The sequence below is a fragment of the Eumetopias jubatus genome, unplaced genomic scaffold (assembly GCF_037043125.1).
Source record: "Eumetopias jubatus isolate StellerSeaLion01/CBP00866 unplaced genomic scaffold, mEumJub1_p1.0 scaffold_1, whole genome shotgun sequence".
Classification (NCBI taxonomy): Eukaryota; Metazoa; Chordata; class Mammalia; order Carnivora; family Otariidae; genus Eumetopias; species Eumetopias jubatus.
Window position 1 is genome coordinate 50,633,067 of NW_028274807.1, and position 15,286 is coordinate 50,648,352.

General features: G+C 34.5%; 1 protein-coding gene across 1 annotated transcript; it reads left to right on the forward strand.

Moving 5' to 3' along the window:
• The first annotated feature begins 1,205 nt into the window (after positions 1-1,205).
• On the forward strand, positions 1,206-1,343 carry LOC114221112 (thymosin beta-4-like). Its single transcript, XM_088026301.1, has one exon. The coding sequence runs from the start codon at positions 1,209-1,211 to the stop codon at positions 1,341-1,343; it is 135 nt and encodes a 44-aa protein (XP_087882427.1). The 5' UTR covers positions 1,206-1,208.
• The last annotated feature ends 13,943 nt before the right edge of the window (positions 1,344-15,286 follow it).

Sequence of the window (15,286 nt, forward strand, 5' to 3'; positions counted from 1 at the left end):
GGATCAGGTCCTGCATCGGGCTCCCTGCTCAGAGGGGATCCTGCTTCTCCCTTTGCCTCTCTCTCTCTCTCTCTGTCTCTCTCTGTCTCTCATGAATAAATAAATAAAATCTTAAAAAAAAGAATTTATATCATTTTTCTCTTGTATACCTTAAATTTTTTAAACTCCCCTAGATATCACTATATTATTTTAAGCTGTTAATATTCATTTGATTTATCCACATATTTCCCTTTTATAGATCCTTATCCTTTATCTTATCTCGATTATCTGATCTTCTATCTGGTATCATTTATATTTTGCTTCAACACTTGAATACCCTCTAATACTTGCTTTATCATCAGAAATGCTAGTGATACATTTTCTCAGCTTGTTTTTTTAATAAATTTTTTTATTTCATCTTTCTTTTTGAGAATAATTTAGCTAAAATTCTAGACTAGAAGCCCCTCCCTTGTCAAACATAACCCAAATTTTTAAATATTATATTCAATCATATTCTTCTGTTGTTTCCTATGAGAAATTATGTCAGTATTGTTCCTACTTTTCTATATATCTATTTTTTTTTTTACATATTCATTGTATGAGAAATACTGATGTCATTACTTTTGCTGAGGCCAAGTGCATTTAGTCTGCCCAATTATATTTTATGTCTTTGGGTACCAATGATTCTAAATATTTTATGGGTGGGAGTAAATCAAATGGGGGCTTTAAACTAAATCCTCCATCACTTATTTACCTTTCAATTATAAAACAATCACCTACATTATATTAGTTTAAAAATATTTTAACTTTAAATTTACATTTACCTGTAACTTAAATACACACACACACATGCACAGACTTCTAGTGACCCCATGAAATTCAGGTTTAGAATTAAATAGGCATGACTAAAATAATTATTATATTTTTCATGCTTTAAAATAAACTTGTGGGGGCACCTGGGTGGCTCAGTCATTAAGCGTCTGCCTTCGGCTCAGGTCATGATCCCAGAGTCCTGGGATCGAGCCCTGCATTGGGCTCCCTGCTCCACAGGAGGCCTGCTTCTTCCTCTCCCACTCCTCCAGCTTGTGTTCCCTCTCTCGCTGTTTCTCTCTCTGTCAAATAAATAAATAAAATCTTTAAAAAATTAAAAAAATAGGGCATTCAGCTGCGGCCACTGAGCAGACCGGACTTCACTTACACACGCACCTCGCTCCGCTTCCTCTGCAACCATGTCTGACAAACCCGATATGGCTGAGACTGAGAAATTCGAAAAGTCGAAATTGAAGAAGACAGAAACGCCAGAGAAAAATCCACTGCCTTCAAAAGAAACAATTGAACAGGAGAAGCAAGCAGGCGAATCGTAATGAGGCACGCGCCGCCAATATGCACTGTACATTCCACAGGCATGCCTTATTTTACTTCTTTTAGCTGTTTAACTTTGTAAGATACAAAGTGGTTGGATAAGTTTAAATGACTGTGCTACCCCTTTTCACATCAAAGAATCGAGAACTACTGACAACGAAGGCGCCTGCCTCTCCCATCTGCCTGTCTGGCTGGCAGGGAAGGGAAAGAACTTGCATGTTGGTGAAGGAAGAAGCTGGGTGGGAGGACAGTGAAATCGAGAGTAAAAACCAAGCTGGTCCAGGGTGTCCTGCAGGCTGTAAAATGCAGTTGAATCAGAGTGCCATTTTTTTTTTTTGTTCAAATGATTTTAATTATTGGAATGCACAATTTTTTTAATATGCAATAAAAAGTTTTAAAACCTGAAAAAAAAAAATAAATAAACTTGTGTGCTACTAGTACTTGTTCGGAAGTAGAATGATATTAGGCCTGTGACTCATGATAGCAAAAACAAAACAAAACAAAACAAAAACAAGATGAAATATTTAGAAGACAATAGACTTTTATAGGAGGCTATTGTAGAGTAGTGTATGCAAGGAAACCTAAGAAACTGATATTCCAGAGAGGAACATGCCTTCCATAGGTGAGCAGATTGCCACAGCTGTTAAGGGAAAAAAACACTGAGGCAGAACTTTAAGGACAATTTGAAATAGCAAGATAAAAGCTTCAAATGTAAAATTACGTCATTCAACCTAAAATTTTTCCTTTCATCTGAATTTTGCTGAAAAATTAGCAGTGAAAGAGTAGCTGGAAATCTGAGAGAATTTATGAAGTCTTGATGATTTCTAAAGAAACTAGATTCATAAAACCTGACATAAAGCTCTCTAAAATAGCACTCCAAATAACACGCCTGATCAAATTTTTACAAGATTACAGAGATTAGCCCTTCAGCAACTGTAGTGTGGGTGAAAAGGCAATTTACTAACAAAAGGTAAAAGAAAAAAATCTAATTAAAAACAGCACCCAAAACAAAAACAAAAACCAAACAACAACAAAAACAGTACCTGAATCGGTAGCATTTGAATGTTTAGCTTCTTATTCTAGCTGCTAGAAAAAGGAGGGAGCTTGTAAGGTCATGGATGCAAATAGAAAATGTCGTATTTCCATAATACCTATGCTGTTGCTTTATACTCACTGTCCAGAAAATAAGAGAGAAAAAGTGAGAAGTATGGAAAACAGGAAACTCAATACATAATTAAGAGAAAAAAATTCAACAGAAGCAGACCCACAGATGATTTGAATGTTAGCATTAATGTTTAAACAATGATGATAAAATACATATTATAGCTTTGGAGAGTCACACCATCTGGTTGTTTTCACAGCCAAGGCAATAAGGTACCTTGTGATGCTTCTTTCCTAAACAGAAAACTTTTTGTTTTTTAATTATGGCTCTACAGAAAGAGTGTGAAGGCCATTTCATTAAGGGATAGAATATGGGATAGAAGTCCTTTTCACACAAGAAGAAGAAAAACTGCTTCATTCACCATTTCTGAAGTACTGAAAGGAGGACAGAAATAGAAGTAGGGCAAGCAGGTCAGATGGGACTGTGGACCTAAACTTTGGGGTTTAAGAAGGTTGCTGCTATTCAAATATCCATGTTTGTACTGGGAAAGACAATAGTTAGTGTTGCTCATCACTGACAGATTTACCAGCATTTAGCATGATTTAATATGGAATGGGAACTATTCTGTACCATTGATAGAAGAAGTAAACTAAAGGAATTTTTCTAATTTCCCTTACCTTCAAGTAGCAGCAACAAGTAATAAAGAAATCCCTAAATGCTACAGGAAGGGAACATGGTGTGCTAAGTTTAAAGGGGCCTTAATGTGAACAGTCTTTGAATCGAGAGGTGAATCTCTTTGTCCCAGACATCAAAAGTGGTCATCACATCATTCCAAAAGATTAGATAGGATTAGTCCATAACTTGGCAGATATAAACTAAAAGACCAAAACAGATCAGCCATTTGCATCAAAGAAGAGCAAGGGATTAAGATATTCCTAATTGACTGTATCTCTTCTCTCATTGACTTCTATGGAGTCACAAAAGCTACTCCAGGTACTTAATACCTACTTGGAGAAAATGATGGCAGACATATGAAGCACCAAGCATTTATCTGTATGAGTCTGCAAATAACTCAACTCGAAAAGACTAAGATAACATAGCTGGACAAGTTTCTAATTGTTTATCTGTACACTCGGGGGTTTATGAATAAAACTAGTCCAGTTATGGGAAAATAAACAAACAGCAAAAATCTATCACATTATTTTTGCTTATTTAAGAAGTTGAAAAGTAGTATGAGTAATTTATGAATCACTATCTGAATAACTGCAGGAATATCTTAGAATATAATTTTATTTTTTAAAATATATAGGATTTCTTTTTGAGAACTGGTTGATAGCCTAAAGGGCACAGCTCTAACATGGCTTTAATCTATTATTTTTTGATGCTTAATGAGTAAGAAAAAATGAAAAAACAAAACAAAATTATACATTTAAATAAGATTTAGCTTTGTTCCCCTCTCCCAAAACATAGAATGGGGGAAATAGACTCTCAGTGTGTTTGTTCCCTTCACATTTTCAGGACATCCAGGGAAAGGATATCCAGAGCAGGACCCTCAATAATGCAAGGCCCCAGACAAGGGCCCCTTCTGCCAGAGTCTAAGAATGGTACTGTCTGACTAGCAGTACTATGCTTTTTTGATAATATTAATGGGAGCTCTAGGAGGAAACACAGAGATGTTTAAAAAGAAGCATACATGGCCCCCCAGCTAAGAATGTCAGAAATACTATACTTATGTAACACAGACTAAGTCAAATGCAAAGGTATGTTAATTCTGTGAGCTGCAGCTGAGATGAGTCATAGTTTGTAAATGGTTTTTATTAGGCCATTAGTAGTCTGAAGTTATAAAATTATGTGGCTTTAAGGTCAACCTAACATTGTGTTACTGTTAATATCTTCATGATTTTCTATCAGCCTACACACTGAGTCATCACATTTCTGATATCAGGCTATCTCATCAATAGGTGGATTGTTTCCCCTAAAAAGAAAGTGCAACCTATAGTGACATATGCATTCTAACAGAATATGAAAAACTAAATTTTATGTAATAAATCTTGAAAAGGCTTGGCAATAAAACATCCCATTCAGTGTTCTGCAAATTTTAATATCTATTCAGAAAGTCTAATAAAAAAATCTTCTGGATTGAAAAGTAGTTTCCCTGATTCTTGAGTGCCTTTCAAGCAGTTTAAGATTCTTAATGAAGACAGACAAATTCCATTCCTAAAGATATACTTCATTAACATCAATTATTTGAGTCCATGTAACATGTATAGATATAGTAAAAAAAAATTATAAGGGAAAGACAACCCAAGTGTTTGAATAGTTAACAACTGTTTAATCATTATTTATTGACTATTTTCATAAAATTTACTCTAAAATGTATTGCATTAGAAAAAACAATGACAATGCAATTAATAGTAATATATCTTTCAAAAAAAGTCTCTCAGGCACCAGTAAAGTAAAAATGTCAAGGAAGAATATATTTCAATTTTTTAATCTTTAGCATAACTATAGTATCAAAATAGTCATTTACTCCAGTCCACAAATGAAGCCAATCATTGAATTTAATCCAAACTGAGTTTTTCTGATATCTGTAGTTATTTTACTGCCAATAAAAATAATCAGCAATTTTGGATTCAATTATGCATAGTGTCTCTATGTTCAAATCACTTTGTGACTGATTATCCCAGAAGAAATAAATAAAAGACATTTTTAATATACTGTTCATATAAAATCTGTCTACTACCAACCCTATGACCTTTACCATTTCATTGTGCCTCTCTTGTTCCTCACTTCTACTTTCACATTTACACTTGATTTTAGATTACTACTTCATTAAAGAGAAAAAAGAACACGATGTTTTGCTCTACCCTTGCTGTCACAATTCTTCATTATAACACTTTATAAGACTTTAATTAGAAGACTTTGTATTATTACTCAAATACATTTTGTTCTCCGTGATAAAGATAGTTCAATTTAGTGTCAGAAATCTAATTGTCTTTAATTTAGTGGCTAGTTCATGTGATAAAATCAGGATAATCAGGCTGATCTTGAAGTTTAATGAACATTCAGAAAAAAAAAGTCTCTACAGGAAATAGAAAGCAACAACTCTAGCAAATTATACTCCTTGGTTTCTTAAAGATCTAGGTTTTGCCTTTTGCACAGCAAAAGAAACAGTCAACAAAACCAAAAGACAACCAACAGAATGGGAGAAGATATTTGCAAATGATTTATCAGATAAAGGGCTAGTATCCAAAATCTATAAAGAACTTATCAAACTCAACACCCAAAGAACAAATGATTCAATCAAGAAATGCGCAGAAGACAGACATTTTTCCAAAGAAGACATCCAAATGACCAACAGACACATGAAAAAGGGCTCAACATCGCCCAGCCTCAGGGAAATCCAAATCAAAATCTCAATGAGATACCACCTCACACCAATCAGAATGGCTAAAATTAACAAGTCAGGAAACAACAGATGTTGATGGGGATGTGGAGAAAGGGGAACCCTCCTACACTGTTGGTGGGAATGCAAGCTGGTGCAGCCACTCTGGAAAACAGTATGGAGGTTCCTCAAACAGTTGAAAAGAGAGCCAGAAATTGCACTACTGGGTATTTACCCCAACGATACAAATGTAGTGATCCGAAGGGGTACGTGCACCCCAATGTTTATAGCAGCAATGTTCACAATAGCCAAACTAAGGAAAGAGCCAAGATGTCCATCAACAGATGAATGGATAAAGATGTGGTATATATCTACAATGGAATATTATGCAGCCATCAAAAGGAATGAGATCTTGCCATTTGCAACAATGTGGATGGAACTGGAGGATATTATGCTGAGTGAAATAAGCCAATCAGAGAAAGACATGTATCATATGATCTCTCTGATATGAGGAATTCTTAATCTCAGGAAACAAACTGAGGGTTGCTGGAGTGGTGGGGAGTGGGAGGGATGGTGTGGCTGGGTGATAGACACTGGGGAGGGTATGTGCTATGGTGAGAACTGTGAATTGTGTAAGACTGTTGAATCACAGACCTGTACCTCTGAAACAAATAATACATTATATGTTAAAAAAAAAAAAGAAGAAGAAGAAGAAGAAGAAGAAGATAGCAGGAAGGGAAAAATGAAGGGGGGGAAATCAGAGGAGGAGACAAACCATGAGAGACTATGGACTCTGAGAAACAAACTGAGGGTTCTAGAGGGGCGGGGGTGGAGGGATGGGTTAGCCTGGTGATGGGTATTAAAGAGGGCACATACTGAATGGAGCACGGGGTATTATATGCAAACAATGATCATGGAACACTACATCAAAAACTAATGATGTAATGTATTGTGATTAAAATAACATAAAAAAAAAGATCTAGGTTTTGCTCTGATGTCTCTGTTTGGTGGAAGAACAAAGTCCTATGTTTCTTGTCTTGCTCTATTAGCCCTGCTGATGATAAACAGAAAGTTTAAAGAAATGATTACATGCTATGGCTGCTGTTATGGAGCCATAGCTGGAAGATTGATTGCAAATAAAAAGATAATCAACAAAATATTCTCTGTCTCCAGAGCCTTATTGCACTAGGATAGGAAATTAAAGTCAAATGAGCTTAAAAGTGAATTCTTTACAGAAGAAGTGTTTCTGTATAGTTAGGCCATTTTATTTATCCAATGAAAACTATAATAACTTATTTGATTTTTTAAAGAAATAATACAAATTTTCCACAATTATATTTTTTCAATAAGTGTTTTATGTTAGAACAGTTTTAGATTTACAAAAAAAAAAGATTTAAAGATAGTAATAAACTCAATCTCGCTATTATTAACATCTTACCTTAGTATGGTACATTTGTAACAATTAATGAACTGATATTGATACTTCATAAGTAAAGTCCACACTTTATTACAGTATCCTTAGTTTTTATCTAATTTCCTTTTTCTATTCTAGGATCTATTCAGAATATGACATTGCATTTAGTTGTCATGTCTCCTTAGGCTACTCTTAGCTGTAATAATTTCTCAGAATTTTCTTTTTGATGACCTTGATGGTTTTGAGGAGTAATGTTTAGGCATTTTGTAACTATACTTTAATTGGAATTTGATAGTTTTCTCATGAGTAGACTTGGGTTATGTGTTTTGGGGAAGAGCACAGAGGGAAAGTGCTATTTTCATCATATTATATCAAGGGTTTATGCTATCAACATAACCTCACTGTTGATGTTGACTTTGATCACATGTCTGCAAGAGTGTTTATCAGATTTCTCCATTGTAAATTTAATCTTTTTTTTTCCCTTGCTCCATACTTTATTCTTTGGAAGAAAATTACTATGCATAGCCTATAATTAAGAAGTGAGGAGTTATACTTTACCCCCTTGAAGGTAGAATATTGACATAAGTTATTTGGAATTATTTTGCATGGACTTGTCTATTTTCACCTATTTACTTATTTATTCAACCACTTATATCAGTATGGACCCATAGGTATTTATTTTTTTACTTTGCTTTTTAATAATCCAATGTTACAATATTTTTTTTTGTTGTTCAAAATTTCAGATTTGGCCACTGAAAACTCTTATAGATGACTACTTTTTACTTACTGTATCTATTTCATATATAAACATCATAGTGTCTTGTTTTCTTTAGAACTGCCTTACTTTCTGGTACTGAAAGGCACTCTATACTCATATTGAGTATTTCTATCCCAGGCTTGGAATCAGACATTTCTCTAAGGAGCTCTAGTTTCTCTAAAAGAAAAATCAAGGAATATTACTCAGCCATCCAAAAGAATGAAATTTTTCCATTTGCAATGATGTGGATGGAGCTAGAGTGTAGTATGCTAAGTGAAATAAGTCAGAGAAAGACAAATACCATATGATTTCATTCATATGTGGAATATAAAAAACAAAACAGATGGACATATGGGAAGGGGGAAAAGAAAGAGAAGAAAACAAAACAGAGGAGACTCTTAACAATAGAGAACAAACAGGGTTGATGAGAGAGGGGGTGGGGGATGGGCTAAATGGGTGATGGGTACTAAGGAGAGCACTTGTGATGAGCACTGAGTGTTGTATGTAAGTGATGAATCACTGAATTCTACTCCTGAAACCAACATTGCACTGTATGTTAACTAAATAAAATTTAAATTAAAAAAGATCAAGTTATAAACCAAGATTTGGTTACTATCTGTGTTTATTGTTACTGGCTGGTATCATTGCTTCTAGCCCCTCTTAAATGACAGAGTAAGGAATTACATGTGTACATACTAACTATTGTGTGTGCATGCATCTCTAAACTTTCTATGTGTTACCATCTATATAGTAAGCTATCTATCTATATATACACATATGTAACATGTATGTATATAAAATGTATGTATGTATGTATATGTGTGTATATATATATGAGTGAATGCTAATACCGCTAGCTCTAATGTATTATAAATGCACACTATTTTTGTATATAGTTCTTTGATTTATTTCATCAAATTTCTATAGTTTTCCACAAATATATCCTGTACATATTTTATTAGATTTACAACCAAATATTTAATTTCAGTGCTATTTTTTTCCATTTCAAATTTCAGTTGCTCATTGAACCTATATAGGAAAGCAATTGACTCTACTGTATTAACTATGTTTCCTGTGAAGTTTTTATACTTGCATTTTAGTTCCAAGAGCTTTTTGCTGATTCTTTGGGATTTTCTTCATATGTAATCATTTCCTCTGCCAATATAATTTTATTTCTTCTTTCCCAATTTGTATAGCTTTTATTTTACTTATCTTATTGCATTAGCTAGCATTTCCATTATAATGTTGACTAGGAGTGGTAAGAGAGAGCATACTTGCTACTTGCTTTCTTCCCAATCATAGTGGAAAATCATCCAGGTTCTCCTCTTTAAATATACTAATTGTAGGAAGTTTATAGATGTTCTTTGTTGAGGCAGTTCCATTCTATTCCTTTTTTACTTAAAGTTCTTATCATAAATGTTTTTTTTTATTAATTTGGGGGGAATCTGTTGATATGCCACTATCTTTTTTGTTTTTGTTTTTTTGTTCTTCTTTAGTCTACTGTGGTAGAGTATTGATAACTTCTATTTACTTATTTATTTGAAGACCATTCTTTAGAGCACTTTTAGAATTACAACACAATTGACAGGAAAGTACCGAGATTTCCGACATTATCATCACTCACCAGAATGAAATTTAAAAAAACCAAACAAACAAGGATGAATCTGCATCAACAGATCATAATCACTCAACATACATAGTTTACTTTGGGGTTCACTGTTGGTGTTATACATTCTATAGGGTTGGATAATGTTAATGACATATATCTATCATTATAACTATACAGTGTACTTTCACTGTCCTAAAAGTCCTCTGTGCTCTACATATTCATCACTCTCTACCCACAACACTAGCAACCACTGACATTTTCATTGTCTCCATAGTTTTGCCTTTACCAGAATGTCCTGTAGTGGGAATCATATAGTATGAAGCCATCTTAGCTTGGTTTCTTTCACTTAGTAATATGTATTAAATGTTTCCCCATGTCTTAATAGCTCATTTCTGTTTAGTACTGAATAATATTCATTTTTTAGATGTACTACAAATCTACCCATTCACCCACTGAAGGACAACTTGGTTATTTCCAGGTTTTGACAGTTATGAATAAAACTGCTATAAACATCTACATACAGATTTTTGTGTGAATATAAGTTTTTAACTCATTTGGGTAAATATCAAGGAGCATGCTTAATGGATCATATGGTAAGAGTGTGGTTAGATTTATAAGGAACCACCAAACTGTCCTCCAATGGGGCTACATCATCTTACATCCACACCAGTAATGAATGAGGGTTCTTCTTGCTCCACATTCTTGTCAGCATTCAGTGCTATCAGTATTCCAGATTTAGGCCACTAAAATAGTTGTACAATTCATTTCCCTTGTGACGTATGATGCGGAGTATCTTTTCATATGCTTATATACTTGTTTTGGTGAGATGTCTTTTAAAGTCTTTAGCTCATTTTTTAATCTGGTTATTTGTTTTCTTATTATTGAGTTTTAAGTGTCCTTTGTATATGTTAGACAACAGTTCTTTATCAAATATGTATTTTGCAAATGTTTCCTCTTAGTCTGTGGCTTTTCTTCTAATTCTTTTGATATTGTTTCTTGCAGAGCAGTTTTTCATTTTAATTAAGTCTATCTTATCAATTATTTCTCTCACAGATTGTGTTTTTGATGTATCTAAAAAGGCATCAGCACATCCAAGGTCATCGAAGTTTCTCCTGTTATCTTCTATAATTTTTACAGTTTTGCCTTTTACATTTAGATCTATAATCCATTTTGAGTTAATTTTTGTGAAAGGTATAAGGTTTGTGTAAAGTTTATGCCTACTTTTTCCTTTTTTTCTTTATATATTTTCCTTTTTTTTTTTTTTTTTTAATATGTATGCCCAGTTTTTCTGGCAACATTTGTTGAAGAAACTCTCTTTGCCTCATAGTATTGCCTTTGCTCTTTTGTCCGAGATCAGTTCACTACATCTGGGGTCTATTTCTGAGCTCTCTATAGATTTCACTGATCTATTTGTCTATTGTTTTACTAACCCATGCTACTTTGGCTACTGTTGCTTTATAGTAAGTCTTGAAGTTGGGCAGTGTCACTTATCAAACTTTGGTCTTCCCCTTCCATATTGTGTTGGCTATTCTGGGGCTTTTGCTTCTCCATATAACTTTAGAAACAGGGCGCCTGGGTGGCTCAGTTGGTTAAGTGACTGCCTTCGCCTCAGGTCATGATCCTGGAGTCCCGGGATCGAGTCCCGCATCGGGCTCCCTGCTCAGCAGGGAGTCTGCTTCTCCCTCTGACCCTCTCCCCTCTCATGCTCTCTCTCTATCTCATTCTCTCTCTCAAATAAATAAATAAAATCTTTAAAAAAACATTAAAAAAAATAACTTTAGAAACAGTTTGTTGATATCCATAAAATAACTTGCTGGGATTTTGACTAAGATTGCACTGAATCTACAGATTAAATGGGAAGAACTGATATCTTAGCAATATTGAGTTTACTGTCAATGGAATATTCCTTCATTTATTTAGTTCTTTTTTGATTTTATTTGTCAAAGTTTTATAGTTATCCTCATATAGATCTTGTATATATTCTGCTAGATTTATAACTTGTTTTATTTTTTGTCTGCTAATGTATGTTGTATTTTGTATTTAATTTCTAATTCTGTGTGTTCCTTGTCAGTTTGTAGCATTGTTTTGATATTAGGATAATGAAAACCTGATAGAATGAATTTGGAAGTATTCTTTTTGCTTATATTTTCTGGAAGAGATTGTAGAGAATAATATATTTTCCTTAAAAGTTTGGTAAAATTCACCAGTGAAATCATTTGGTTGCAGTGCTCTTTTTTTTATAATGCTATTCATTTTTTAAATTTATTAATATGTATAAGCCTATTGAGATTATCGATATCTCCTTATGGGAGTTTTGCTAGTTTGTATCTTTCTTTTCTTTTTAAAGATTTATTTATTCATTAGAGAAGGAGAGATGGGGGGAAGGACAGAAGGAGAGGAAGAGAAAGCCCCAAGCAGACTCTGTGCTAAATGTGGAGTCTGATGCAGGGCTCAATCTCATGACCTTGAGATCACAACCTGAGTCAAAACCAAGAGTAGTTTGCTTAACCAACTAAGCCACCCAGGTACACCTCTAGCTTGTATCTTTCAAGGATTCAGTCCTTTTCATCAGTCATAACCTTTATTTTCTTTTGATTCCTTTTTAGTGTTTCCATCTCTCTGCTTACATTATACATTTGTTCTTCCATTTGTCTACTTTTTTTCCATTAGATCCCTTTAAACAATAATCTTGGTTGTTTTAACTTCCTTGTTTGATGATTCCAACCTCTGTGTCATATCTCCATGTGGTTCTGAGACCTACTATGTCTATTCAGACTTTGTTTTTTCTTGTCTTTCTGCATGTTTTGTAATTTTCTGTTGAAAGCCAGACATGATGTATCAGGTAAAATGAGCTAAAAAAAATGAAACTTTCTCATAAAATTTTATTAATCTGGCTAGCAGTTGGACTATGTTTAATGTTCGCTATGGTGATAGGTGTAAGAGGTTTCAAATTCTGCTGGTGTCCTGGTTTATGTGTCCTCTGTTGATTTTGGGCTCTCCTAAGTACTCATCCTCAGGGAATCTGCATCCTTCAGTTCTTTCACACATAAGTAATTTTCGCTAAATTGAAGTCCTGTTAGTGCAGTGTTAAGGTATAAGTGAGGGAGTGTAGTCTATAGTCTTATGTTTAAATCTCAGTTTTTTTTTGTGAGCTTATATATTTGGGCTGTGACATTTACATATGTTTATAGCTTGTATTTTGGGGTTTTGTTTGTTTGTTTCCCACTTAGGTGTGATAGAAAGGCTAAAGGAGGCTGGAATAGTAGAAATCTTCTTTTCTCCAATAGAATAAGGCTCTGTTAAAGCCTTTTATGCTGGAGAGTAAGTCTTTGTAGTGAAGAATGTGCTGGATGCATTTCATAATTGTTACTCTTCCCATCCTCTACCAGGGAGAAAAGTGGATTTTTTTTAGCTCTTCATTTTGAGAACCTACCAGGATTCCTAGAGTTAAAACTCAGGATGGGGCGCCTGGGTGGCTCAGATGGTTAAGCGTCTGCCTTCGGCTCAGGTCATGATCCCAGGGTCCTGGGATTGAGTCCCGCATTGGGCTCCCTTGGGAGCCTGCTTCTCCCTCTGCTTCTCTCTCTCTTCCTCTGTCTGTCATGAATAAATAAATAAAATCTTAAAAAAAAAAAAAAACTCAGGAAAAGTGTGGGACTAACAGAGATAGTGGTCTCCAGGAGTTTCTCACTCTCACACTAGTTCACACTCAGCCTCCAACAATTCATCAAAATTGTCACAAAAGGATTTCTACCAGTTCATGGCTCTAGCAACTTCTCCTATAGGAGGTAAGTCTTAATTGTGACAATCTTGATTTGCCCATCTCTCTAAATTTTAAGGTGGCAGTTTGCCCTATGATCTCAATTTTCTTTTAGGGCCAAGAAGAGTCCTTTATCTTCAGTTTGTCAAATTTCAGTTGTTCAAAAGTTATTTTAAGAATAGCAGTGGTTATTTCTTTTTAATTTTTTTTTAATTTTTTTAGCAGTGGTTATTTCTAAGTACTTTACTTTCAGAGCTGAAACTGGAAGCCCATGATTATATCATTACTAATTTTTCTCTTGACTTTAGAATTTGAATTTTTTAAAAATATTTTTCATATATGCATACTTAGGAGTGAAACGTGACATTTAAAAAACTTCATAAAAGCAAATATAATTCTTATATCCTTCTTCCATGAAAGGAGCATGTAGTCTCACACAAAGGTAACTTACTAGTTACTTTTATTCATGATTTATACTAAAAGAATTTGAAGAAAGTTAAAAAGAAAGAAAAAGAAAGAAAGAAAGAAAGAAAGAAAGAAAGAAAGAAAGAAAGAAAGAAAGAAAGAAAGAAAGAAAGAAAGAAAGGAAGGAAGGCCAGAAATGGAGAGAAAAGAGAAAGAGAGTAGTGACTTTGACTAGATTTCTGTTGTTTCTGTGCTTTTAATAGCTGTTTTTAAATAATGCATTCTGTAACTTTTAAGACATTTATTTAAAAATACCAACAAAGGAAATCATATCCCAAAGACAAAACATTGGTTCTATGGCCCTTATCACAGGGCAAAAATTCAGGGAGTTTATGGTTGTAGATGGGAAAATAATAGATTTCTATTTTCATTTAATTCAAACAAAAATTCAGGGCCACCCTCAGTCATAGGGTGTCATTTTCCTGTGTTGAGTGTTCTGCTATTCCAGATGACCGAGGAAACAGGGACCACAAGTTGTTTTACATAGACACACCACATAGCCATTTCTTCTATGGGGTCATGACAACTCCATAAACTTAGTCTAGGAAGAGATCCAGGTCTCTTCTGCCCTGGGATCCTCCAACACTGCTGCATATTTGGAATTTTAAATAAATCTTCTGCCTCTAGCTCAAAGATACGGCACAAGCAGAATTCAGAACATTCTCTTCAAAACCCAAGGAATCTGTTTTTCTCACTTGTCTATGATTCTTATTCTCTCCCACGAACAAGAAGTTTTGGTCATCTGCTTAGTGATGTTTGCTGGAGATACTTTGATTTCAGTAAGTTCGAGGCTTTCAAAACATCAGATGTTAGAAGGTCGCTTTTCCTTTCCTCCCTTCCCCTGATGCTTGCTGTGTTTATCTTTTCTCTGAGGCAAAGAATACTGAATGTTTAGTTGATCGAATATGGAAAAAGGCATTTGTAACATTTTTCAGTAATTCTTTTGATTAATATTTCAAAATACTATGATGTTTTACTCTTTTTTTCATTTTTCTAATTACAAGAAATAATGTGCCTTTTTTAATGTCTCAGTATCTGGGGATTTGCTGGTCCCAGAAATTGCCCCTGCCAGAGCTAATCAATTCCTAGTGATAGTAAAGGGCTCACCTACAAGTACTCTTTTCATATGCAAACTAAACCAAAGCCCATACTCCCACAATTACCTCTTTTATCTAACTCTTTCACTATGGACCATTATTCATCTATCTTCATCACCCTTGGGGCAGGACAGGAAAACTAGGGATGGCCCCTACATCCAGAGCCTGCTGAAATTATACAAACCAGCCAATCCTAAAGCTATTTACCCTTTCTTGCTTTCCCATGGAAACTATAATAAAGTCTCTTGCCCATGTTCTCCCCTCACTCTTTCTGCTTCCTGACAGAACCTGATGCTTGCTTTCCCATGTGGCTTTGCACTGTGATATATGTCCTCATCTCTTGGGGACTATAACCA

Bases quoted from the DNA above. Each gene is read 5' to 3' on its own strand.
- LOC114221112 (XM_088026301.1), top strand. From the start codon at position 1,209: ATGTCTGACAAACCCGATATGGCTGAGACTGAGAAATTCGAAAAGTCG.